Source organism: Mercurialis annua, linkage group LG4, assembly GCF_937616625.2.
Source record: "Mercurialis annua linkage group LG4, ddMerAnnu1.2, whole genome shotgun sequence".
NCBI classification, from domain to species: domain Eukaryota; kingdom Viridiplantae; phylum Streptophyta; class Magnoliopsida; order Malpighiales; family Euphorbiaceae; genus Mercurialis; species Mercurialis annua.
The window spans coordinates 21,801,011-21,827,080 of record NC_065573.1 but is presented as its reverse complement, the minus strand read 5'-3'; the positions used below and the strand labels follow the sequence as shown (position 1 = coordinate 21,827,080).

Here is a 26,070-nt window from a genome sequence, read left to right as displayed (position 1 = left end):
TGGATATGTCCTTTTTTAAATAGATCGGAGGAAGTTTTTTTTTTTTCAAAAAGGAGGAAGTTTTATTTCTACATGAAATTCTAAGTTTTATGATACAATGTTTTTGTGCTAATAGATATATCACTTGGCAGTATTTTATTATGAAATCGACCGTAATATGTGTCCTCGAATTATTTTTTTAATTTGAAAATTTATTTATAAATATTATTTTTAATGGCTCGAATCGTATTTCTTAACTTAGGGGCATAAAAAAAAAACAAAACCACCCCACAATCACATTAAATAAAGACAATTATTAGCAATAATCGCACTATTACACAGCTTAAACATTTAAAAAAAAACAAAAAAAACTGGGCTTAAGCCACGCTAAGCTACAGACAAGACTAGCAGAAACCATCTTTTATTTTCCATTCACCTATAAATTCCTTCTCATTAATTCCACAATTCCGCTTTCTCTCTCCTCTCTCTCTCTGACCGAGTCAGCGACTCACATGGAAAAACCAGCCTCTCTATCGCCGCCGTCTTCGCCGCCAACTCTCCGCCGCAGAAACTCAATCGCCACCTCACTACTCATCCCAACTAAACTCACTGTCCCCAACTCCCAACCTTACCACACCACAAGTCTCCCTCCTTTACATATAAACGGCAGCACCACCACCACCACAACCGCCACCAACTCCAGCGACGTCGTTTCATTCGAGCTATCTTCGTTCAACTCCTCCTCGTTATCCTACACTTCCCTCAAAGATATCCTCCCGTCCGTCGCGGTTAATTCCCCCACAGGCGGCGCCGCCACTCCAACCTGTGGCTCCGCTTATGAAATTTCCATCCGTAACCGCCTCGTGAAGCAAGCTGCCTGGGCTTACCTTCAGCCTATGTCGTCCTCGCCGGATTCCACCAGTCAACATTTCCTCCGCCGCCTCTGGCTTCGATTCTCAACAGAGAATCCTATAAATGCTTGTATTGAATTCATCACTCGCCATATAATTCCGAGTATTACTCAATTTATTAATCGCATGTTCCGATTAATCGGCGTTCCGATGAATAGATAACAATGATTGTGATAGAAATTTTCTTGTTTGCATTATAAATTACAAATGAAAAAATACAAACAAAAGTGTGTACTATAAAAAAGAATGAAACAAATTGAACATCCAATTCAAGAAAAAAAAATTTACAATTTTTTTTCTTTTTCAGTGTTTGGCTAGTGTTTTTTTGTACAATTTTGCTACAAGAACTTTTTTTATATTAATTCACGGCTGGTTTTGATCGCCGGAGCTTCATCCGAGCCTGCTGAAGGCTGTCATTGACGTCAGTTTCAGAGTGCAAATTCTCTGTTTGTTCGCGGTTGATTGAACTACCTGGCGGCGGAGGTGGCGGCGGCGCTCTTGATGGCCACCTGCTGTTCTTGTGCTTGCTCATTGAATCTGAATCGTTTCGTGGTGGAGCTGCTGATGGTGACCGCGGTTCATTTTTTTCTGTCTTCTGCAGGATTTGGTTAGTAATCAGTAATTAGTACTAATTGATTGAATTAGTGTTAATTTGAATTATGTTGGATAGCAAATGTTGATAAGCAAAGTTTGGATTAATTAAGGAATGCTTGTAAGAATCAAATTTGTTGTGTGCAAACAAACTGATAAGGTAACTGTTTAAACTAAATGGAATGCTTGCAAGAATTAAAAACTAATGATTTCATTTTTATTTGTTAATTATAGCAAAAACTTTTGCTTGTACATATCAAAATTGTTGCTTGCAGTTACATTGTTATTTATTTTTTGTTTACTCGTCCGCTATGTAGGACGGAAATGGAATTAATAAATCGGAAAACGGAGTATTACATTTTTACAAGAATAGAGTTTCGGAGTTCTGTCCAACAATGAGATGTTCTATTGCTTTGTGTTAATTTACTACAAAAGTCTAGTAGAAGACAAGTAGAGCTAATTTACCTTAGGATTTGTGTTGGACAATTTTCCAGATTGAGCAGCCAAGTACTCAAGAATCTGAAAGAATGTACCCTGTCCTAGTTTAGTACAGTTCTGCCAGTAATAAAGAGCAAAATCCCAAGCTCTAGCTCTCAGTTCCACAATCTTCCTGTCAATATCAGTTTCATGCTTTGCCACAAAAGGTCTCAACAGGGTTTCGTAGACATACCCAGTTCCCTGAACAAAATAGTTTCATAATTTCAGTTCGGCAAATTGAATCATAATAATTACTCTTCGAGAAATTTTTACATAGACTTTGTCCACCATATTATCAGCGGTCAGAGTCAATGAGATGATTTTATAACCAAAGGCATAACTACCTTTAAGTTAGGGTAGGCTCCAGCTCGGACTGGGGTCGAGGCTAGATGAATGTTAAGTTCGGGTTGACAAAAGGTCATTTGTGAATTAAAAATTAACCCCTGACTGAAAACAATAATGAATTCGCCACTGATTATAACACATTGTTGAATGATTGAGGATTTTAATGGATTGAATTATACTATTGACATTATTTGAATGATGTGATATAATATCGACATGTAACATGGTGGACGAAGTCTGTATGAGAATTTCTCGTTTTCTTTATTCGCCTACCTTTGTTTTGGGATACCATAAGTAGATAAAGAATACCAGCTTTATCTCCCCATACATTGGCAACCTTCAGCAATAAATGAGAACAAAATCAGACCTACAAATGGGAAATTTGAGGATGAGGATACGAATTGAAGTGGTAGAGATATGGTTACCATGAAATAAAAATATCCCCTATCCTCTCAACAACAGTAAGAAGTGCTATGATTATCCTGCAAAATCAACGAAACACTAATGAGGAAAGAAATCTAAATTATATAGAAATAATTGTTGTGATATATAGGAGTTTAGCGAGAAATTCTTACATAAACTTTGTCGGCCACGTGGTGTGACGACAAATTATTAGCTCTATCCATGAATAACATGATGGCCATAGTATAAGTAAAAATTTCCCGAGTTTCTTAGAAAATGTTAAAAGAATGGGAGCTAAATTTGCGCTGAATATGAAAAAAAAATTAAGTAGATTTTGTCCAACGTTGTGATAAATCCAATCACATTATAAAACATTATCAATTGTGTATTATTATCATTTTAATGATATGCTATAATGAGATAGCTTTATTCACGAATAACGTGAGATCAAACCATTTCTATAACCATGCAATATCCAAATTTATAAAACTCATTTTGCTTCACAACTCTTCATTTTTGTTGAGTCAATTCTGTTTTAGTAAAGGAAAGGAAGGTGCTGCTAAGACTGCAATTCGAGACCTATCAGTCACCGGTTGTTTTCGATTATTTTTCTATTTCCTACCATAATAATTTCTTCTCTTAAATACTCGAATGCCGCTCTTTTCTTCCGTTACCCGCTATTTTTTTTCTCTTTCATTTTTCAATTCCACATCATTAATAGCTACATGTCCTTTATTAAATTACTTGACCAATTCTATCGCAATGCCTATTGGCAGCAAGTTGGCGAAAAATATTGTTTGTAAACATAGTATTCTAATGCATTTCCATGGCCAATTATATCATCAAAATTAAAAAATGAAAAAGACAGAACAATGTCAACAACCTGAAAGCAGGATTAAAATCAAGAAAAGGGGTTACCAGTATTGACACCAAAATCTGAGTTCTTCAATTTGATTTTTATTCTTCTCAACAGATTTAAAACATTCAAAAGCCGGGTATGCATACCCGAAAAGCAACCTGCCAACCAAAATATTAACCATAACAAACAAATCAGCATTCAATCCAGAAACATTCATCAGAAAGAAAAAGAACAAAAGTAAAAGAAATAAATAAACCAAAAAAAAGCAAAAAGAAAAAGCAATTAAATTGGTGATTATTTTTCAGTGACATACACAAGAATTCTGGTGATGAAATCTCCTAACATCTTCAATCTCTCCCTCTATATATAAATACCCTGAAATATATAACTATTTTGATTAACTCAATCCATAAATTAACCAAGAAAACAAAAATGAATTATAAATTAAAAAAAAACGAAAAAAAGTCGAACCTGAAGACCAAAAATGATGAAGAAACTTTCTTCTGAAGAAATAAAAAATACTGTAATCTACAAAACAAGATAATGAACAATTCAAACGCATGAACCAAATCAAAATTTAAATATATATAAAATATTCTTGGAAGAAAAATGGGGTTTGTTTAATATTAAAACTAACCTTTAATTTGTTGATTTGAGAGGAGAGGGATATCTCTGATTCTCAGATTCTGCGAATTCTGATAAATAATATAATGCGATGAACAAATTATTTCGCAGAAATCGTGAGAAACCGGAGAATATACAGAGGAAGAGAGATTAGAGAGAGTTTAGAATAAATTTAAAAAACTTAAAAACGGATTTTAAAGTGTGTATATTTATAGTAATAAGAAGAGTGGATAAAAAAAAGAGAAAAAAATGGAGAGATTTCTTGGCAGAGACGCCTCTGTTAATAAACAAAAGAGAAGAGAAATTGGGAGGGAAAGCGGAGATTCAGATTTCTCAGGATTCTTCTTACGCCTTCAACGCTTTAGCAGTTATTTTACTAGTTTAACTACTTTTAACCCTATTTTCGTCATTTCACTCACTCCATTTTTTTTAAATTAAATTTATATTGCATAGACCCATTTTTTGTAAGGATTTTATTTACTATTCTTTAATTATGTACTCATTCAAGAATGTGTCAAATATATATAGTACAAAATTTTAAATTATTGTAATATAATAAATTTAGAGAATTGTATTTTTTTTTATAATTAGGGAGGGTAACGTTTGTGGGAGGATTTTACGATCTAACAGTTTGTTGTCCAAACCTTATACAATTTGAATTATAATTTATTGGTAATTTATTTTTAATTTTTTATCATAGTAAAATTTTAAAAATTAGAATTTCTAAGTATTTAATCTCCTATTAACCCTCAAATTCATATTTATTTATAAGACTAAATTCTAGAATAAATAATTTTGAAAGTTTCATCAATATTCAATATATTGATTTGTATATATATTCTTTAAAATATTGACAAAACTAAAAGAAAAGAAGGAGAAAAATAATTAGTACTAGGAAGGAGATAAAATGAGACGATTTAAAAAAATATTAAAAAACAACCATCGATTAACAGTTAAAAAAGGAGTAATATTATATAACCCTCTTTTTTAATTCTTTTTTTTAACCCACTTAACACGACATTAAAAGAGTGAATGTATTAAAAATTGATTTTTAAAATATACACTTTTAAAGGGGAATCAGACGAATAAAATACTGCCACATAAGGAAGTTATAGAAGATGAGTTAAAATGGAGGGTTATAAAAAATTTTCTATTAAGTCCATCCTCATATCTTATTTCACCCTAGGAGTGCAAACGCGCCGAGCCGGATTTGAGTCATGCAAACTCAATCTAGTGTATATAATACAAGTTTGAATTCGAATGAATTTAAATTTTTAAATTGGAATTTGAAATTAAAAGATTAATAAGTTATTCGAGTTTTAATGGACTTAAATTTTCAAACTCCTAAGCCATGAGCGCTACTTGTGTTTGAGTTCGACTTGAGTTCAATAAAAATAAATTTTTATATTAATGTTTTTTATATTTTATATATTTAAAATTTATTTCGATATAAAATATAAAAGTTATGATGATACACATTTAAATTAAAGGTATAAAAAAATTAATATATTAAAAAAATAATTTTTTTATTATATTAGATACTTGTTTAGGATCGCAAATCTAATGAGCTTTTTTTAGTTCATATTCAAACTCGGCTCAAAATTTTCGAGTTAATTTTGAATAATTCGCGAGTAATGCTACTCGTTTACGCCACTCCCAATTTCCATTTCTTGGTATATCAAATACTACACCTTATAAAAGTCTGATTTTTAAATCTTATATTAGGTATATACATGAAACCTAGATGGCTATATAAGTATTCAATCATTAATTTTAGATTATTTGTTCAAATAATAAATATACTTTTGCAAACGATATAGAATGCATCCGATTTCTCAAAATGTGCCTAATTTACAATCAAGAAACAACTACTAGCAAATTTGAATGTTGAACTTTCTAATCTAAAAGGCTTATCCTCTTAAAATCCCCCCACCTTTTACCCCCAATTCGTTTGCACCCTCACCTTGTAAAACCACCAAATATACCCAAATTACGATCTTTCACTTTCAATTGCACCCTCAAGCATTAAATTGGCCTCTTTTCACTTGAAAAATGTTCAAATCAATACTTTAAATTTTAGCATATATTTTAAAATAGAATTTAATATTTTATTTAAAACAAAAATAAACCTACTTTTTTAAGTGAAAAGAGATTAATTTAATGCTTGAGGGTGCAATTGAAAGTGAAAGGTCGTAATTTGGGTATATTTGGTGGTTTTGCAATGTGAGGGTGCAAATGAATTAGGGGTAAAAGGTGAGGGTTTTTTAAGGGGATAAGCCAATCTAAAATTATACTATCATTCAATCATAAAATTAGAATTTGACAATTAAAAAAGGCAATTCAGCTACTAGAAAATTTGAATATTGAACTTTCTGATGAACTTGTTACAATTTTATGATTATAATCCAATCATATATAGATTATGGTCTTATTTCTATTATTATTGTTTCTTGAGAAAATTAGGATAATACTCTATTTTCTAAAATAATTTGATTTCCTACCTCAATAAGGAAAAGATAGAGAAAATACCTCATCATTCTAATATTTTTATTTTTTTACTCTAAAACATGTTTATATTATGATTATACCTACTTTTTATTAATTTTTTACTCCAAGTATATATTTTTACTTTTATCATATGACAACTGTCATATTTTTATATTTCTTTCTCTCTCCTCTCTCATCTCTCTTCTTTTTTTCTTCTTTTTCTTCTTCTCTGTTCTTCATCAATTTTCTTCTTCTTTTTTATTTCTTTTCTTCTCCACTTTTTTTCTTCTCTGTCGTTCCTTCATTGCTCCGCCGCCGTTTCTTCATCGCTCCACCGTCGCTCCACCGTTGCTCTTCTGTTTTATTTTTTATTTTAGCGAACTTTTCTTTAATTCATGGTGATTATTGCGATTTTTTAACATTCAGATATAAATAAATTACACTTGATTTTTTTTTTTTCAATTTGAGATCTAAAAATCTGCATGAAAAAACGATATTATGATGAAAAAAACGATTTTCTGCAAAAGACAGCTTCTGATTATCATATGATTATCATAACACTGCAGAAAAAATAATTTTTTATAAAAAAAAAAACAGTCTCTGATTATCATATGAGTATCAATGTATTACCATGTTGTTATTATAACACTGCATAAAGAAAAAAAATTTAAAAAATTGATTATCATGTTGTTATCACTGTATTATCATGTTGTTATCATATTATAATCATATGATACCGAGATGATAATGTATTATTGTACCTAAATGATAATGTTATGACAACGACATAATAATAAAATTATGATAACAATATGATAATATGATACCTATATGAAAATAATTACATAAAAATTATGATAACGAGATGATAATGTGAAGAAAATAGTATGATAATGAAGTACAATAAGGTCATGTTATCATATTATTATCGTCACCTTATCATCTTATTACCATAATTTTTTTGTAATTATTTTTTAATACATGTACCATGTTATCATACTATTACCTTCACATTATCATCTCGTTATTATAATTTTTTTGTAATTATTTTTTTCATACATGTATCATATTATCATACTATTATCTTTACATTATCATCTCATTATCATATTTTTTATGTGATTTGTTTACATATAGGTATCATATTATCATATTATTATCATAACTTTATTATTTTATTATCATCTGGTTATCATACTGGTGTCATGAATCTTTTTATAACTCTATCTTCACGTACATTATCATCCAGTTATCATAAACTTATCATAATTCATTATCATCTAATTATCATACTCCAGTGTTATGATAACGATATGATAATCAGAAACTATTTTATCATACATTATCATAGATATTATCATATATGTACCATAAATATTATCATCTCGTTATCATATGATAAAACATTATCATATGACACTATTTCTGTAAATTTTTTTCTTCATGTAAGTATCATATTATCATACTATTATAAGCTTATCATTATATTATCATAAAACTATTATCATACTATTATCATTATCGTACATTTATATTATCATAACCTTATCATAATCATATAATGTTATGATAACGATACGTTAATACAGTGTTATTCATATGATAATCAGACACTGTTTTTTAGTAAAAAATCAATTTTCTCTGTAGTGTTATGATACTTACATGATAATGCAGTGATGATACTCATATGATAATCATAGGCTGTTTTTTTGCAGAAATCGTTTTTTTGTGCATAAAATCATTTTTTTTCATCATAACATTGTTTCTTATGCAGATTTTTAGATCTAAAGTTGAAAAAAATTCAAGAGTAATTTATTTAGATCTGAAAATGAAAATAAATCATATTTACCACCACGAATTAAGAAAAAATCGCTAAAATCAAATATGAAAGGATGACGAAGCGATGGCGGAGCGACAGAGGAACGACGAAGAAGAAAAGAATAAAAATAGAGAAAAAAAGAAGAAGAAACATGGTGAAGAAAAAAGAACCAGAGAAAAAGAAGAAAGAGAGAAGAAGAAGAAGAAGAAAGAGAGAAGAAGAAGAAAGAGAGAAGAAAGAGAAAAATGACAGATGTCATTTTGAATAGAATAAGTATGATTAGAGTAAAATAACAATAAGAATTAGGTATAATTATAATATAAACATGTCTTAGAGTAAAAAAATAAATATGTTAAAAGGGTGAGGTATTTTCTCTATCTTTTCCTTATTGAGGTAGGAAATCATATTATTTTTAAAAAGAGAGTATTTTTCCTAATTTTCTCTTGTTTCTTTTATTTCTCCATGGGCCTTCCTCTACGTTGACGATATAAAATTGCAAGAACATTAGAAACGAGTCAAATCAGTCACGTTTCTATTTTTTTCTTTTCTAATTATGATTTCGTGAGTAGTTTTCTAGAATCTTCAAAATGTCAAAAAGGGTATTTCAGACAATTAGCATTTATTATAACTTAAGACATATTCTTTATATGCTGAACAATTTTATTTAGCTTTTGTTTTTGAATTCATCAAATCTCATTAAATCGAATATGAAACAGTTATATTTGTAAAAAATTCGGGATAATTCGAAAATGAAACCCGATGACCTGACATGGAACAGACAACATGCTGTCTGATTCAAAGATCTTACTTACGAAAATAAAAATAAATTATTAACTATTTCGCTAATTAAGTGCAGTTTTTCATCAATCTTCGATCAAACTTCATCCATCACTCACCACCCGCAAACTCACATCATCCGGTTCAACCACCACTTGATAACTCATTCATAAAAAAGAGACAGCAAACCTTCCACAGAGGAAGGACAACAAACCTTTTACAAAAAAATGATAAAATAAAACATTCAGAAAAAAAAAACAAATAAGAAAAAATAAATAAACCTAATATAGCTCATAAACGATTCTATTTTGTTGTTGATGATCTTCAATTTATTTTCGCTTCTTGGTAATTGAATTGGGCTTCGTTGATAAATCTTAATCCATCAAGAAAAAAATGGAAAAGAATTGACTATTTATTATATCTATGAAATTAAATTAACATATATAAAGGGATGGCTACCGTCAACAGTAAAATCAAACCATTGACGGCTGCCGGAGAAGAAACAACAAAAAAATTCTAGACGGCTAGCGTTTGCTTTGAGAGAAAAGAAAGGTTTAGGTAACAATTTTATTTAGTTTAATCATCCAAAAATATCCCACTGTTTCAATTTTTTTCGTTTATTGTCTAACTTTTTAAAATCTTTAAATTTGCATTTTTTAAATAAAAAATTTCAAAAATAAAGTAATATGAAAGATATATATAAAACTTTTTTTCCATCTAATTTAGACAAATGACTATAATTAAAATTGAGAATTGAAAAATAAATCAAAATTAAAAATTTTGAATGGTTTTTTTCTTTTTCAGAAATAGATCTAATATAAATTAGTTGTTAGATATATATAATATTAAATCAACCTTAATTTGACTGTTTAGAAATTCAAGCCGAGATTTCAGTAATGCACTTCGAAGATCTAATCAACTAACTCTAAACAATTAAATCATTGTATTTCAAGTGTTAATTCTATAGCTCTAATGGTATAAGGGCATAGCAGTAAACTGGTAGGTTGTAGGTTCAAATTTTCCCACAAACGCTCTCTTTTTAATTATCGAAAAAAAGTGATAATCATATTTTACGCTCAATATAAACAAATACTCACCATATTCAGTGAAATTTAACCTTTGAAAATAAAATAAATTGGTCTGACTTATTCATTTCAGAAAGAGTTTAAAATTAGACATATTGATAACATTAATTTTGATCAAGATTTGAAATAATCAACTTAGTAAAAGATACATTGAATTAATAAAAACTATAGATTCTTTTTTTTTTTTGTAAATTGGTCATATCACTAGTTTGAACTAATATGACCGATTAAATTATATATCAATATAAACTAGTATCAACCTTATTTCGATCATTGAATTGGTTTTAAAACGGCCATCAAGACGTGTCTCCGAACCAAAAAGTTCTTAATTTGTGTAGAAGTGGTAAGCTCACCAATACATTAAAATACTCCAGGAATAAATTTGTGGACGGTATATTCTATAATTTGGTACCTAATTTAATTTTTCCACACAGTTATATATACAATTTTAACAGAACTGGAGAAGAGGTTTGACGTGATAACATTGACGGAAAAATCCGAAATTATTGATTGAATAGAAGAAAAATGAGATATAAAAGGATAGAGGCTAACAATAGAAGAGAAAGTCTTAAACTCTAAAATAACATAAGAGACCTTTATATAGACAAAACTAAACAATAAAAAGAAAGACTATACTATCCCACAATAGCATATTAAATACGCTATCATGACGATCATATGTTTCTATGATTTAAATTTAAATAAATCGATATAATATAGGGACCGAATATCTAAATATAAAAAATATAATGTAATTTTCTATAAAATAATGGACCTATGGACACTTAAAATTGAAGAAATTCATCAGTGTATATAATTAATCAATAAGAGGAAACATAGTTGTATGAAGTCGTTAGGTCAACCCTTTCATCTACAATTATGAGAATAATACAAAACTATATTGTAAGCATGTATCATGACGGTCCGATTATGTATAACGTATGATTTTCAGTTAGGTTAGTTAAACTAAGATTTTGGAATCATCTTATTAGTAAAATAACATTTTCTTTAGGTGATTTTCACTCTTTAGTCGTCATCATCACTCTGTATCTTTTAAATTATAGAAAAAAAATGTAAGTAGTATAGTTCTATCTAAGTAAGATAACATGAGATGGAATAAGCTATAACTTAAATGGTATAAATGTTAGACAGTAAACTGCTAGATTGTGGGTACAAATCCTTTCATAAACGTGCGCTTTTTCTCTAGTTATAAAAAAAAAAAGATGAGACAGTATAAAAACTTAAATGTGTTATAATAGATTTGTCAATGCACGATAAACTATGCATTAAATTACAATCCCCAAAAGCATATGCTAAGTTGTTAGGGCATTGGAATTCAATGTGAAAGTACTAGATTCAATTTCTTTTATCTCTTCACTTTGATAAAAAATATCATACATATCATAATACGAATACATTAAAATTAAATTATAACCTACATATGTTTAGTTATAGTAATTGTATTTACATGTGTTAACTGTATACTTGTAGGACTTTACAATTTCGATTTATATATTCATAATAAAATCATGAATGATTTAGAACACCTCAAGTTTAAGATATTATTATACAATTAGAACTTGTCTTTTTCTTCGCCGGTAGCAAATGTTTTCGTATAGTTCTTAAAAACATGGATATTCATTTATCTTATAATAGCCTACCGATGACCCTCGTCTATGTATTCGACACCTTTAGACAAATTGTTAGTGGTTAAGTGAAGGAAGATGAGGCTGATGTCAAGTCATCATGCAAATTGCAATAGAAAAGAAAAGGAAGATTTATAATGATTTATAAATTTTTTATACAAAAAAAATTAATATCCTTATGCATAAAAGTAATCAATGTGGTCGTTGCGGTCAGCTCTATTATAGATCTATGATTGCATTTTTTTATGAGACCTTCTTCTTTATCATTTTTTTAAGCTAAACTATTTAAATTAGAGAAAAAAGTCATTTATGCCCCTAAAATTTGACTTCAGGATCAAGTAAGCCCTCAACGTCTAAAAAAATTCAAATATGTCCCTAAGAGCATCTTCAATGCACTCTTTAAAAATGTAAAACTCTTTAATTTAAAGAGTTTGATGCAAAATATAAACTCCAATGGACTTTCTATATTTAAAATTTAGAGTAGAGAGTGAATTTGACTTTTCACATGTAGAGAGTCAAATTTACTCTCTACTTCAAATCTTATCAAACAAAAATTCAAATTTTAAAATGATTTTGATGATTTACTCTTGGAAATATAATTTTATATTATTTTCAACATTTAAAAGTAATAAAATAAATAAATTACAAATGAATAAATTAATAGATTAATATTATTTAATATTTAGAAAAGTATAAAGTAAATTATTATGAATTGGAGAGTCTATTGAACTAAAACTAAAAATCATACTTTTTTTTTGTCAGATGCTCTCTATTTTGCAAAAGATACTCTCTATTATAAAGAGTGTCATTGGATATGCTCTAACATTTTATAAAGTGAACAAGCAGACTCTAATTTTGACTTATAAATGAAATGTTGGGGGCCTGATTGTCGAAATTGAGGGGTTTGGTTGTTTATTTTTTAAAATGTTGGAGGCATATTTAAACCTCTTTTAACTTTAAGGGCTTATTTAATGTTAGAGGCAAACACACAAAAATGGTTTTATCGCTATGAGTATACTATTTTCAAACGTTAAACTTTATGGATCGGAATGGGAATATAAATTAAACTAAGGGACCTACAATCATATTGTATGCATTAATATTAATCGCCGCAAGCAAGTTAGTTGGCCGTTACTCAAATAAACGACATGTCGTAGTTTAAAACGTATCATGAATTGCAGAAAAATGTACCGCTCTGTCCCATTAATGTCCGTCTTCCCTCTTGTGTCTGGCTCTACAAACTCACTCCTCTGCACTTGCAGCAGGTAACAGTAACAGTAACAGTCACAGTCACAGTCACAGTATTGTTGTATAGTTACTCAATTGAGCTCATTCTGTTTGTTATAAAAGGAGAGGCATCATGAGTCTTCAAAATTCTACACTCAAACCAAGTCTTAGTTTCCGAATCTGCACCATTTCTGGGTAATTTTTATCATTGATTTTGTTGTTTTTTTACTACTGTATTTGTTAATTGGAAGTTGATTTTGTTTGTGGGTAGTTATAAAACTGAGCTGCTCGAGATTTTTCCTCATGATCCTAAATTACATGTTCTACTCATTCCTGGGAATCCAGGTTAGTTAATGCTGTTAGTTGCTCAGTTATGGGAATTACGAGTTTTAGTAATAATGATTGGTTTTGAATGCAGGTGTTGTTTCTTTTTATAAGGATTTTTTAGAATCATTGTATGACTTGCTTGGAGGAACTGCATCTCTTACAGGCAATTTTTGTGTCCTCTTTTAATTTTGACTTTCGAGTTTGTTGGTTATTCAGCTTTAGTAAGGTGTAATCTTTATTGAAATTGAATGGCGGCTTTTGTTTCGTTTCATTAACAGCTATTGGGCATATATCCCACACTAGAAAGGTACTTGCTTTTCCTAATTTTGATTTTAAAGACGGATGCATGATCTTATTGAAGATATCGTTGATAGAAGAATTACTCGTTTGATTTGTAATTCTATGCCGTAGTTGAGTCTATATTTATAGGCTCAATTGTTTCAGGACATAGGAAAATGTTGTGTCAAAATGTTTTTCTTTTTTTTGCTTAAAAGATTTTACAGTGTTTCCTGCTTTCTTCTTATAAAGATTTTGAGTGAATAAGACGTTTGGTGTTTTGTTCTTTTTATGGAAGGCGTAGCATGTAATGCAATTGGTCTGTACATATTTTATCTCCAGATTTATAGTGGCTAATGTCTGTTTCTTTGCATGAATTGTCTTCTAACTAGAACTGGGAGCATGGCCGGTTGTTTTCATTGCAGCAACAAATTGATCACAAGGTATCTGTTTGCTTGCTTTCCTGGCTTTCATTTGATTTTTATTTGTGTGAACGATTACTAAATTAAGGACTTGAGATTTGGGACATTGTTTTATGGCTGAAACCTATGGCTTGATACAGTAGAGGTATAGAACCAACGTATGCCTTGAGTTGATGTTCATGCCATATATGAAGCTTTATGAACTTTCTTAGTTAATCTATGTGAGTTTTGATCAATGTTCTTCTAGTACTAGTGACAGCAAGGGGCCAAGAGCCTAAAATTGGAATACATCTTAAGTTTATTTTATCACGAAATACAGTTTATTCATTAAGGTCTCATTTATCAGCAAAATTATTTTCTTCAATGAGCTTTTAACTTTCAGCTCCATGCTTCATTACTTTTGTTAAGATAATTGTTGGCTGTTGGTTAAGACTTGACACCGAGATATATCTCTTGTTTCTTCTGTTCTGTAAATTATGATGACCATTTGGATGTGCCTTTACTTTGTAGGTGGATTTCATCAAACAAGAGCTACAAAATACTGAAGTTCCTATCGTACTGGTTGGCCGTGTTCTTCCATTGAACTTTATTATTTTTCCAATGTGGTTTAGTGAAGCATCATTTGCGTCGTTAACATTTCTGGTCATTATTAAATGATCTGTTTTGGGAATGGTTTCCAAATTCTGGGACTGACTCAATCCTATGATAGTTCTTGTAGTTTCAATTTGAAATTTATGGTGACTAATTTGCAGTTTCTCTCCAAAGGTTGGACATTCTATTGGATCATACATAGCCATTGAAACACTTAGACGATCTGCAAAGGTATCTACTGTTATATAAAGCTAATGCTCTCAGTACTTTTCATGATGTCCCGCATGTGATATTTACTTAAAATATTAGCTTCTTGACATTTACCTTCTTGATTTATAGGTCCAATATTGTATAGGACTCTATCCTTTTTTAATGTTGGACCCACAATCAGAGAAGCAAACTGATATTCAGAAAGTTGCAGAGTAAAACACTTTCTTTTACTCTTATTAGTAAAGTACTTCCTTTTGTTCTTACTACATTCCCTAGTCTCATGCATTGCATTGTCATTGGTAATATTACAGTTTCTTCTCTCTTTAGATGTCAACAATACCATTGTGTCATGATAGTGTCATACAATTAAAATACTTTGAGAATTTTTTTTGTCCCATAACTCTTGTCCACTTTCAAAAAGTAACTAATTTTTACAATCAATTTTTCTATATTACCCCTATTTAAAATCTACTAATAAGTAAATTTAAAGTAAAATTGTAAGTGGACCCTATATTAAATAGGGGTATGACAAGAAAAGCAAAGAAAATTTTACAACACCCATTAACAATAATTGCTTTTCTTAAACTGTATGATAAAGATAAAGTGGACAACTCTATTGGGACGGAGGGAGTACTTCTTTTAGATGCTTACTTTATAGGGGTTATCTCAATGGTGAAAAATTGCGCAGTTGTTAAATTTTAATGGTTTAAATAACATCTTTAGAAAAACAACATGCTTTAGGATTGAGGGTCGAGGGTTGAGTTATACTGTATAATGCACCATTGATGATCTATTTTTAGGATATAACTGGAATATATGTTATTAGTTCATGGTGTTGACTAGGTTTCTTTACAAATTATTTCTACCATCTGATGAATTCTGCAAATGGATGAAAACAAAGCTTTCTAAGTTTTGCTTGTAGATTCCCTGAGAATTGCATCCTTATTTCTGTTGTCACTCTATTGAGGGCCACACTTGCATGACAAACATTAAACAGGGTTTAAAAGCTGCAAAGTTATTTATCACAACAGTATCACATACATTGAAAAATAAGGACTCATATATTTTCTCCATGCACTAATCCTAATAGTTCAAGAACTTGGACCGCTCAAATAGAATAAGAATCACAAATAAGTGACAACTGTTAATATTTGCATCTTAATTTACTAAAAAAAGTTTTCGTCTGAATCAGACTGAATTTTGAAATGATACATCTTTTTTAAGAAAAAAAAGGTAAAATAGTCAATCTATTTAGTGATAATTATGCAGTAGTGATACTTCTTTTCTTTCAAATGGCCTTAATTATAATTTCAGTGCTCTGTTGATTCATATTACTATATTTTAAGTTCGAAGTTTGTATATAATTATTGGAAGAAAGTTTTGAGTTTCAGGTCTTCAATTCAGTCTGCTTTGATTAGTTTTGCTGTAGCATCATTGGGACTGCTACCGCAATTTGTTTTAAGAACTATTGTGTCGAAATCTATTGGAAAGTCATGGTCTGCTACTGCTGTTGACGCTGCTTGTAGTCACTTGCTAAAGGTATGATATTCTTTAAATAATGTTTAAATCCATTTGATTTTCTTGCCGCATCATTACAAATATTCCTCGCTCGCCACTTTCACTGTAATGGGCTATCTATAAAATATCATTGCATTCATCTTTCATTTTAACTATTGTTCCAATGAATTTGGTATCCCATTTCTTATTTTATTTAAATTATGTGTGGACTTTGTTAATATGTTTAATTCACACAGTACCATACATTCCGGAACATGATCTTCATGGCACTGACAGAATTCAGAAAGGTAATCTTGCATGAATATGAAAGTAATAGAATAATTCCCAGAATTTAACTTTAATTTGATTTTTAAGTTAAAAGCTGTAGCTTTTAGAGGTTATTTAAAACTTCTATTTAGCTGTTTCTTATTTATGCTAAATATATTTTACACTTTTTTGATCTGTTCGCTTGTAGGTACAATATTATATTATTCCACCTTTGCTTCTGTAGTGAAAGATTCAAGAGAGTTGCAGTGTTGACGTAAGAGTGCTAATGCGTGTCCGACTACCTTAATGGTTTTTTATCTTTAGCTTTCGGAAACGCCAGATTGGGTATTCATGAGAACTAACGAAAGTAAAATGGCATTCTTGTTTGGAGTCGACGATCATTGGGGTCCTTTGGAAATGTTTGAAGAGGTTAAGTGTTGATGCATTCATGATTTTATGCATGGAAACCTTGCCTTTTCTGCAAGGCGTCAACGGAATGTAATTGTCTATAATTATGTTAAACTTGCTTCGTTGTCTGCTGACAGATCGCGAAGCAAGCACCGGGTATTGCTCTATCCATAGAAAGGGAAGGCCATATGCATAGTTTTTGCTGCACTGAGGCTGGCTCGGTGTGGGTGGCTCAGCATGTAGCAGATCTGGTTAAGAATCAAGTGTTAAGCTCAAATCAATGAAGTTAGACACCTTGCAGATGCTGCACTTCAAGTCATTGATTCCATTGGCGGATTCAGAATTTTTTTTACAAGGCGAAGAGAAATGCACATAAAACAGAATTTTAAAGGTGGATAAAATTATATTAGTAAGATATATATTGACGGTTTTAATTGAAAGTTTAAATTCATATGGTGCAAATCATCTTTTGATTTATGCCGTGAACTCCATCATTACTGGAAAATTTGGACATTTTTGATGAAATTGTTTGTTGCTTTATTTCATAATGACAGTGGCTAGAATTCTAAATATGTTTTAAATTGTAGATTTTTTTAAATATTGTTTTTGGTGATCTCAAATATAACATTTGAAAGAATCTCCAAATTTTTTTACTTTTTTTTATTATTTGAGCTATAGCTAATTGGTATTTTGAAAAAAAAAATTATAAACCTAAATATATGTCTATTTAGGTTTTGAATTGCTCTTTTGTATGCTATAATTTTTTTATGACTTAAGTGGTAATTTGCATAGTTAAACGATGATCAATTAATATAAATTTTAATTTTATAGTAAGTTTAAATCTAACTGTCTTTTTTTTTTAATCAATTTACTTCCTTTTTACACCTTTATTAAGCATTCCTGAAAGACTAGACATACATATTTACAACAGTATAAATCATCCAGGAACAAATATATTCATAACCATCAAAAAATGAATTTTGTGACAACTATGCACGAACAGGCGTGAGGTCTGGGAAAATCTAGGCAAACCAATTTTCTTGTTCAATTTTCTATCTGCAATTCTTTTAGATTTTATAAATTATTTGCTATAATTACAGTTTAATCTACTAATTTTGTTGCTATATGTCAATTTAGTTTTTAAATTCTTTAATTAGACCCATTAGCTCGTCATCCGACTTTATTCTTTAAAAATTATCATTACACTTTTTCAAATATTAATCACATTTTTATATTAGGAAAATATTACCATCAATTTCTATTTAAATACATAAAAAGAAGAAACTCTTTCAAATTTTAAGAGCATGAGACTGCGTAACAAATCACCAGAAGGCACATCGGGCTCACAATTTCAATATCATTTATTTATGATATTGAAACAATTTATTTACGATACTAAAAGAATTTATTTAATGTTTTAAATAAATCTGTTAATACACATCAAATTATGTATAAACAACTCCATTACTATTCGAGAGTAGAGACACTTGATGATTATAAATAAAAATTGAACTTAAGAAAATACATTACTACTGATTAAGCTATTATTTGCTTAAGGACATTTTTATTTTTTTTGGTACATGATTCATGAGATTTTTTAAACGGGTATCAACTATAAGACAACACTTTTAAATCTTTTACATTCAGACTAATTCTCACCCGAGTAGTGTAGGTCCCTTGTGAGAGGCGGACTCTGACTTTAAATTTTAAACGACTGCATACATGAGTACGGTTCGAACTCGCGACCTCACTTAAGTCAGGAGAACGGCTTACCAATTCACCTGCACTTTAGAGTTTTTGAAGGACATTTTTAGGTAAGTCCCTGATCTATATTATGGTTGTGCCATATGACAAGGACTATATAACATATATAAAATGACAAGTCATAAATAAAATAAAAAAATGAACTGAACTTCCCATCAAAAATAAAATGCATGCATGCTTAAAAATGTTGGTGCTGATTTTAGCTTACACCTGTCTTTATCTAATTTCTAGCTATATTTATGTTCATATATACTTACTCAAATTAGTTCTATAAATACAATTAGTGAAAGAGCTGAGTACTCTTAATCTTGCTCACCAATATGAAACCTTTGAATTTCAGATTGTGCAATATCTCCAGGTTTTAATTTCTTTTTAATTTTTAATTTCCATTGCCAAACCAGAATTTTCATTCTCTAACATATAATTTTCTTCTGTGTTTATGATTTTATTCAGTTACACTACTGAATTGCTGGAGATTGAAGCTGATGACCCACAATTACATGTTCTGTTCATCCCTGGAAACCCTGGTTTGTTGTGTCAATTTATTAGTAATTAATTAGTAATTGGATTTATGTTAATATTTGGTTGATTTATCATGAAGGTGTTATTGGTTTATACAAGGACTTTTTGGAATTTTTATTTGTGCTTCTTGGAGAAGTTGCATCCATTACTGGTAATTCTTTAATTTTAATCTGATTACTATATATCTTTTTCTTTGGTTTTAATTTATTTATTCTATTTTATGTTATCTAATTGGTTTTGTCTTTGATTATCAAAAGCCATTGGGCACATTGCTCATACCCAAAAGGTAATATTTTTGTAACTATTAATTTTTTTGTGAAATCTTATGTTTTTGTGTGATTTACTACAAATTTATGTGGTTCTTAGGACTGGGAGCATGGGAGATTGTTCTCATTGCAAGAACAGATTGATCATAAGGTCAGTTAACATGAACATTAATCAGTAGGAATTTCCAAGTTCAGTATGCATTTTTAAATTCTATGTTTAATTTAATATTTTCGCAGGTCGATTTCATCCGAAATGAACTGCAAAATGTTGAAGTTCCTATAGTTCTGGTATGAAAATCATTTGAATCACCTTATTGTCTTTCGTAATAGTGGTTTGTTTTGAAAATGTAGAGATAAGTTAATCCTTTCTGATTTTTTAATTTATAAAATGTTTTTTTCGGGGGAAACAATTGCTCAGACTTGATAAAAGTATTGCACCAGTAATTAGCATTGTCCTGTTAAATGTCAAGAGATTGGATCAAGAAAATAGTGATCTACTAAACTCCAATATATGGTTTAGTAAAGAAGCATGTCGTCGTTTTCTTGTTATCGACAACCCCTTTTCGGGTTCCATAGCAAGAAGAATTCTGAAATTCAAAATTGCCCGTTATCCAGTATATGCCTATAATTTTCTGTTGGTTTGTTATATGTTATCTAATTTGACAGAAAATCAAATGTTCTTGTTCTGAAGGTTGGGCACTCTATTGGTTCATATATATCTCTTGAAATGTTGAGGAGGTGTAAGGAGAAGGTAAACTCTTGTTCTTTATTTTATTTTTCATTTTTTTATCTCTATTATGCTTTGAATATGTAAAAACCTACTACCTTTTCAATTCGGGAATTATAGGTTGTATATTGTGTAGCACTCTATCCATTTTTAACGTTAAATCCGAAGTCATCGTGGCAGCCTATCATCGGGACGATTTCAGGGTAAGTCCCTTCCTCTTTCTTTATTACAAGGAAAACTGTTGTTTTAAATTTGTTATATTCATATTTATGATCTTTGTATCCTAACAATCATTCCTATTTGGGTAAAGATTTCTAGGTTACGGTTAATGAACGATTGGACTTGAAAAAACACAGTTGTATTGTACAGAAAATTCTATGGTCTTTGGTGTTTTGTTTTATTTTTAGAAATGCTTGTGAAATTCCAAAACCATGTATATTAAACATATTCTTGTAAAAATTTAATTTCATTGTTTCTTATTTTTATATTTTCCGTTTCGGCATTTCTGTTTTCGTGATACATAACAGCACAAGAGGGCTAAATGTAGATAAACAACATGGTTAACCCAATACTTATATGATGGATTAATCATAATCCGGTAGATAAAATTCGTAGATCAACGTTCATTTCAAGTGTTCACTTTAAAGTATACCCTCATTTCCTTTGTTCTGCATTTAGTATTTTATGATTAATGCATATCTCGAAAAATCACGAGTTTCAGGTCTTTGAAAGTGTCTTCTCTAGTCAGTTGCATTGTTGCATTGTTGGGCATGCTAGTTCCGAAGTGGGCTTTAAGGTTGATTGCACTAAAGGTTATCGGGAAATCATGTTCTGCTACTGTCGTCGAGGCTGCTTGCAGTCATTTGCTGCAGGTATAATCTGAGTTCTTGATCTAGATATAAGTACGAACTTCATATATTACAAAAGTACTTGCTTCGTATGTATCTGTAATTGGCCACAGAGGACATTCCCGGCATATATTCTTATGTTAAAAAAAATACGTGTTCTGTGCCTAAAACTATTGAATTTTTCGAACTTACACCTGTTTATGTTGCACTTATCTACAGTACCACGTTATGCAGAATGTGCTCTTTATGACAATGACAGAGTTCAAGAAGGTATTTTAGATTTTAAGATTAATTAATTGCAAAATAATCATATTACGACATTAGAGATGGTTTTGTATCTATATCCATCTAACGCACATGGACAAACATCCGGAAATTCTGTTTATTTCCTGAAATTCCTTTTTAGCTATTGACTACTTGTAATTTTTTTCTTACTTGTAAATCACTTCAGCTTTTGGAGCCACCAGACTGGACATTCATGAGGGAGAACAAGGACAAAGTCACATTTTTGTTCGGTGATGATGACCACTGGGCTCCGCTTCTGATGTTCGAAGAGGTACGTGCTATTATTCTGTATTAACAGTTCCTGTCAGAAAATTAAGCCTCACCCTTATCCTCTTTATTTCGAGTATATGCTACGCAAGTATGATTTATGGATGATATTCTTAAGGAATTCTCGTTTTGAACTCTTTCTAAGTTTATCTACCAAATTGCTTATGTGTAGCCTTTATAACATAGAGCAGTTTCCATTATAACTGAAATGGAATTAGTCAATTTCTACGACGTGCTTTACATCCAAGTTTATAGCACCGATGCATCGAAACTACAGTCTCATCAACATTCTGTTTATCGTTGATCGTCAACTGATCTATGATTAGTGCCACCAATCTCATTTTGAAATAAAGCAAGTGCAATTATATAATAACTCTTATGTTTTCCTCACTATTAATTTGATAATTTCAAATATACAGAACTAACTCGTCCTTCGAAACAGATCTCAAAGCAGGTTCCCGGAATTGCTCTATCTGTTGAAAGAGAAGGACACACGCATTGTTTCTGCTGCACCGAAACTGGTTCGTTGTGGGTTGCTCGACATGTAGCATGCTTGATAAACAGTCGAATACTTAGTCCGGAGAAATAAGGTCAGTCTCACTATACATATGTTTTTCAACAACAATGATGATCGAATTGGTAACCGACTCGAGCAATCCACTAGAGTTCAAATTTGATCATTACGGAGAGGCAATTCAACGGTATCCTAAATTAATCATAGATAAAGTAAACAGAAACGCGTTGGTCGGTCCGATGTGGGCACAAAGCAAAAAAAATGTATTAGTGAGGGAATTAATTAGTTAAGTACTATATGTTTGATGCTATTTGAATAAAATTTAGTGCAGGAAGTCAGGAAGTGTATTAATTCCACTAGTGCAGAATCTCAAAGATTATCTGCAGAGTTTCTCTAATATTATAAGCTTTGCACTGTCCAAAATATCGTACATACATCAAAATATTTTTATAATTTTACTTGACGAACTAGGTTCGCATAGAAGTTTCTCCTCCTGTAAATCTGAAATATTTGATTAATTAACATCTTCAATTTGGGAACTATAATATATAAAATTAAAGCTGCAAATGTGGTCAACTAAGAAAATAATGTAAATGGACAAAAAGAATGAGCTAGTGGAATGATGGTGCACATGGGCACCATCTAATATTTAGTAATTTTATGAAGAATACTGATAAAAAGGGCATGTGATTCTTGTAGTCCAACTTTTATTTTTGTCTCTATAATATTTCATGAACACATTCCTAAATGTGTAAATAGAGACAAATTATGAAGCAACAAAGTTGAGTTATTAGCTCTTGTTTTCTTCCTTATTCTTGTCTATATTCATCTTTACCGTAATACCATAAACGTTGCTTTTACCTTCCTTCACTTGATAAATTAAGATCTTCAATTGTGATCTCGTAGAATCGAAATTGAAGGAAAGAAGTGAAAAGTGGAGAAAAGTGTAGGAAAAGATAAATTATGATCTTTAATTTGTTTGTCGTTTGGCTTTTTTTGTTTTTATGCCGTTCGTCCTATTTTGTAAAAAGTCATTTTTGTCCCTTTAAAAATTAATAAAATCTATTAATTATATTAATTCATTTATATAATTTATTGATTCATCAAATATTGAAAAATCAACTCATTTATATAAAATAAATAAAATTAGCTATCTTTTTGTTAAAACTAACAAATAAAATTCATTAATTCATCAATCATAACAAATAAATTTATACGAGCAACTAATTATTATAAATAACCTGACACATAGTTAGCTACCAATGAGCTACAGATCAAATGGTATAAGTGCTAAGTAACAAATTGCTAGGTCGTGGGTTCGATTCCTCCCACAAGCGCTCCCCCCTCCCCAAATTATAAAAAAAAAACACATAGTTTACTATTTATTATACAATATTATATAAAAACACGGGAAAATAATGAAAATTTATTCAAAATAAAAACAATGATTGTTTTTAGTTAATTAGAGCAGAGGGAGCGGCTAGCCATAATTAGATTATCCCCTAAACATATTTTAACCGGTGGAGGAGTGGCCACCCGCTCTCACCTCCTGGCTCCGCTACTAATGAGACGATTAAAAAAATATAAAAGAAGTAAAAATTATCTAAGTCGATTAATTACTGACGGTTGAAGATCAGGAGGATGGTTGCTCATTCTACCTTTTGATACCGCCTAAAGAGATCAACAAGCTTGGAATAATTACAAGTTAGCAATGATCAAAATCATAAGAAGCTCAATGGTAAGAGATTAACCTTGTTAAATCAAATGTTAATTGAAGTTCAATTGACAGATTAGATACATTTACATGATATAATTAAATTTCATTGAAAAAAAAAAACTGCAGTTGTATCATAATTGTCTATCTACATATGTAAATTTGCCTAGAGGGAAAAATAGAAATTCGCAAATTTGTCTGTAAGTGTATCACGTACGTACAAAGAAGGAATTGATGAATAAAATGAAAATGAAAGTTTTGTAGTTTAGCAAATTCACCAAAAATGTCAAAATACATGAATTTGCAGGGACAACACGTACGTGGACCAATTCAGGACTGTGATGAGGAGAAGCTTGTAGTTTTTCTCAAAATTCACCAAACAAAACATTGTTGGGGCAGCCAGGTGTATTTTACAACCATTATAATTTTTGTTAATGAGTTGTAACAAATTTCTAGTATTTATACACAAAAATGAATAGAGAAAAATTTATGGTTTAAAATAGAGAAAAAATTCATTTCTAATTAAACTCTGATTAGCTTAGGTTAAAAATGAAGAACCATTTTAAATTTTTTTCTTAATGAAAAGAGGTTAATTTAGTGCCTCGGGGTAGAGATGAAACATAAATACATACGTCAGGGTATAAATGAATTTTTTCCTAGGTCATGGTATAAACGAAAAAAAAGTTCAAGGTGAGTGGTTTTTAAGTAATTAAGCCTAAATTAAAAAGGCCAAATATCGTAAATAGGCCAAACCTTTCACAAAAATTTCACAAAACTCCTGACCTTTTAATTTTATCGATTTTGGCCAAAAACTGATTACTCCATTTTGTCGATTTGGTATCACAAAAGTCATGACCTTTCAATTTTGTCGATTTTGGCCAAAAATGGATTATTTGGTTTCACAAAAGTTCTGACCTTTCAATATATGTGCATGCCATGTAGGCGCCACATAGGCAAATTGAGATCAAATTGAGAGTGGGCCACAATTGAAACCAAATAATTTATTTTTGGCCAAAATCAACAAAATTGAAAGGTCAGGACTTTTGTGAAACTTTTATGAAAGGTTTGGCCTTTTTACAATATTTGGCCAATTAAAAAATATAAACTTTATAGTTATAATATATAATTTTTAATATTTTAAGTTTATTTTAATTTTTTTTAGGAAGGTTTATTTTAAATTTTAAAGACCACAATATTTAAGTTTATTTTAAATTTTATTTTAATTTGAACTTTGAGGGAGTATAAAACAACTTTTTTTTTGGTAAGCCCATCCGGTTTCCAAGGCTTCGCCTTGACTAATCCGGATCCGACCCGTGTCGCGCACCTGGCATGGTGGGTGAGTCTTCCAGTGGGAATTTTCTGCATTCACAAGGACTCGAACCCGAGACCTTACTTAAGCGATACCAAGCCGCTTACCACTTGGTGGGTGAGTATAAAACAATTTTAATGGTGTGTTCGGAATATATAAATTTTGTGACATTTATTTGTAAGTAAATAAATTATATATATATATAAAAGGAAGAACAAATAAGTTCTTGTAAATGAAATGAATTATTAGGATAGAATTAGCCCAACAAAGGGTAAATGAATTAAATTACGTTTCCACTGGGATATGATTAAAATTATAATGTGAAGGAAAGGGAATAAATAGTTAATAAATGATAATAAGAAAAAAAGGTGAAAGAGTCAAACTTATCAAAATTTGAGAGAATATGTAACACTATATTGATTGAATCTTTGTGAGTATAAAATTAGAGATTAAAGCTAAAACCTAAACATCTATTTATACACAAAAATGAATAACCGGTACTTCTTAACAAACTAGAATTTTCAACACATACAATATGTATGCATTGCTGATATGCAAACACACATTATGTGTACTCTGCTAATACGAACGCACACATTATGTGTTTTCCGCTCAATAAGCTGCTCG

At 30.3% G+C, this 26,070-nt stretch overlaps 4 protein-coding genes across 7 annotated transcripts; 3 read left to right on the top strand and 1 right to left on the bottom strand.

The window, feature by feature from the left end:
- The first annotated feature begins 411 nt into the window (after positions 1–411).
- Positions 412–1,687, top strand: LOC126679371 (uncharacterized). Its single transcript, XM_050374389.2, has one exon. It carries the CDS (start codon positions 492–494, stop codon positions 1,050–1,052), a length of 561 nt encoding a protein of 186 aa, XP_050230346.1. The 5' UTR covers positions 412–491; the 3' UTR covers positions 1,053–1,687.
- LOC126679370 (putative HVA22-like protein g) lies at positions 1,138–4,509 on the bottom strand. 3 transcript variants are annotated; one of them, XM_050374388.2, is made up of 8 exons: positions 4,202–4,509; positions 4,036–4,067; positions 3,878–3,939; positions 3,624–3,722; positions 2,729–2,785; positions 2,577–2,640; positions 1,947–2,159; positions 1,138–1,485 (listed from the first exon to the last, which is right to left on the bottom strand). In XM_050374388.2, exons 3-8 carry the CDS (start codon positions 3,907–3,909, stop codon positions 1,249–1,251), a joined length of 702 nt encoding a protein of 233 aa, XP_050230345.1. In that variant the 5' UTR covers positions 3,910–3,939; positions 4,036–4,067; positions 4,202–4,509; the 3' UTR covers positions 1,138–1,248. The 3 variants fall into 3 exon arrangements, with proteins under 3 accessions (XP_050230345.1, XP_050230343.1, XP_050230344.1); XM_050374386.2 differs by having other exon boundaries at positions 4,036–4,092; positions 4,202–4,508; XM_050374387.2 differs by having other exon boundaries at positions 4,036–4,085; positions 4,202–4,508.
- Positions 4,510–13,148: 8,639 nt separating this feature from the next.
- On the top strand, positions 13,149–17,799 carry LOC126679124 (uncharacterized). The gene is made up of 13 exons (XM_050374065.2): positions 13,149–13,267; positions 13,353–13,424; positions 13,501–13,574; positions 13,648–13,719; positions 13,835–13,863; positions 14,225–14,275; positions 14,765–14,815; positions 15,020–15,076; positions 15,185–15,267; positions 16,447–16,594; positions 16,810–16,860; positions 17,144–17,248; positions 17,365–17,799. Exons 1-13 carry the CDS (start codon positions 13,173–13,175, stop codon positions 17,509–17,511), a joined length of 1,035 nt encoding a protein of 344 aa, XP_050230022.1. The 5' UTR covers positions 13,149–13,172; the 3' UTR covers positions 17,512–17,799.
- A 1,349-nt stretch (positions 17,800–19,148) lies between these two features.
- On the top strand, positions 19,149–24,568 carry LOC126676791 (uncharacterized). Of its 2 annotated transcripts, XM_050371079.2 has the most exons (13): positions 19,149–19,349; positions 19,445–19,518; positions 19,593–19,664; positions 19,771–19,799; positions 19,880–19,930; positions 20,017–20,067; positions 20,471–20,530; positions 20,627–20,709; positions 21,228–21,378; positions 21,574–21,624; positions 21,806–21,910; positions 22,349–22,496; positions 24,442–24,568. In XM_050371079.2, the coding sequence occupies exons 1-12, from the start codon at positions 19,312–19,314 to the stop codon at positions 22,493–22,495; spliced, it is 912 nt and encodes a 303-aa protein (XP_050227036.1). In that variant the 5' UTR covers positions 19,149–19,311; the 3' UTR covers position 22,496; positions 24,442–24,568. The 2 variants fall into 2 exon arrangements, with proteins under 2 accessions (XP_050227036.1, XP_050227035.1); XM_050371078.2 differs by lacking the exon at positions 24,442–24,568 and having other exon boundaries at positions 19,150–19,349; positions 22,349–22,903.
- The last annotated feature ends 1,502 nt before the right edge of the window (positions 24,569–26,070 follow it).

Excerpts from the sequence above, each read along its gene's own strand:
- LOC126679371 (XM_050374389.2), top strand. The coding sequence starts at position 492 with ATGGAAAAACCAGCCTCTCTATCGCCGCCGTCTTCGCCGCCAACTCTC.
- LOC126679124 (XM_050374065.2), top strand. The coding sequence starts at position 13,173 with ATGAATTGCAGAAAAATGTACCGCTCTGTCCCATTAATGTCCGTCTTC. Across the intron at positions 13,575-13,647 it reads ACTCATTCCTGGGAATCCAG|GTGTTGTTTCTTTTTATAAG; the intron begins GTTAGTTAATGC and ends TTTTGAATGCAG. Across the intron at positions 14,276-14,764 it reads AGCAACAAATTGATCACAAG|GTGGATTTCATCAAACAAGA; the intron begins GTATCTGTTTGC and ends TTTACTTTGTAG.
- LOC126679370 (XM_050374388.2), bottom strand. The coding sequence starts at position 3,909 with ATGTTAGGAGATTTCATCACCAGAATTCTTGT. Across the intron at positions 2,160-2,576 it reads TATGGTATCCCAAAACAAAG|GGAACTGGGTATGTCTACGA; the intron begins GTAGGCGAATAA and ends TATTTTGTTCAG. Across the intron at positions 1,486-1,946 it reads TGTCCAACACAAATCCTAAG|AAGACAGAAAAAAATGAACC; the intron begins GTAAATTAGCTC and ends CAAATCCTGCAG.
- LOC126676791 (XM_050371079.2), top strand. The coding sequence starts at position 19,312 with ATGAAACCTTTGAATTTCAGATTGTGCAATATCTCCAG. Across the intron at positions 19,665-19,770 it reads AGAAGTTGCATCCATTACTG|CCATTGGGCACATTGCTCAT; the intron begins GTAATTCTTTAA and ends GATTATCAAAAG. Across the intron at positions 21,625-21,805 it reads CAATGACAGAGTTCAAGAAG|CTTTTGGAGCCACCAGACTG; the intron begins GTATTTTAGATT and ends AAATCACTTCAG.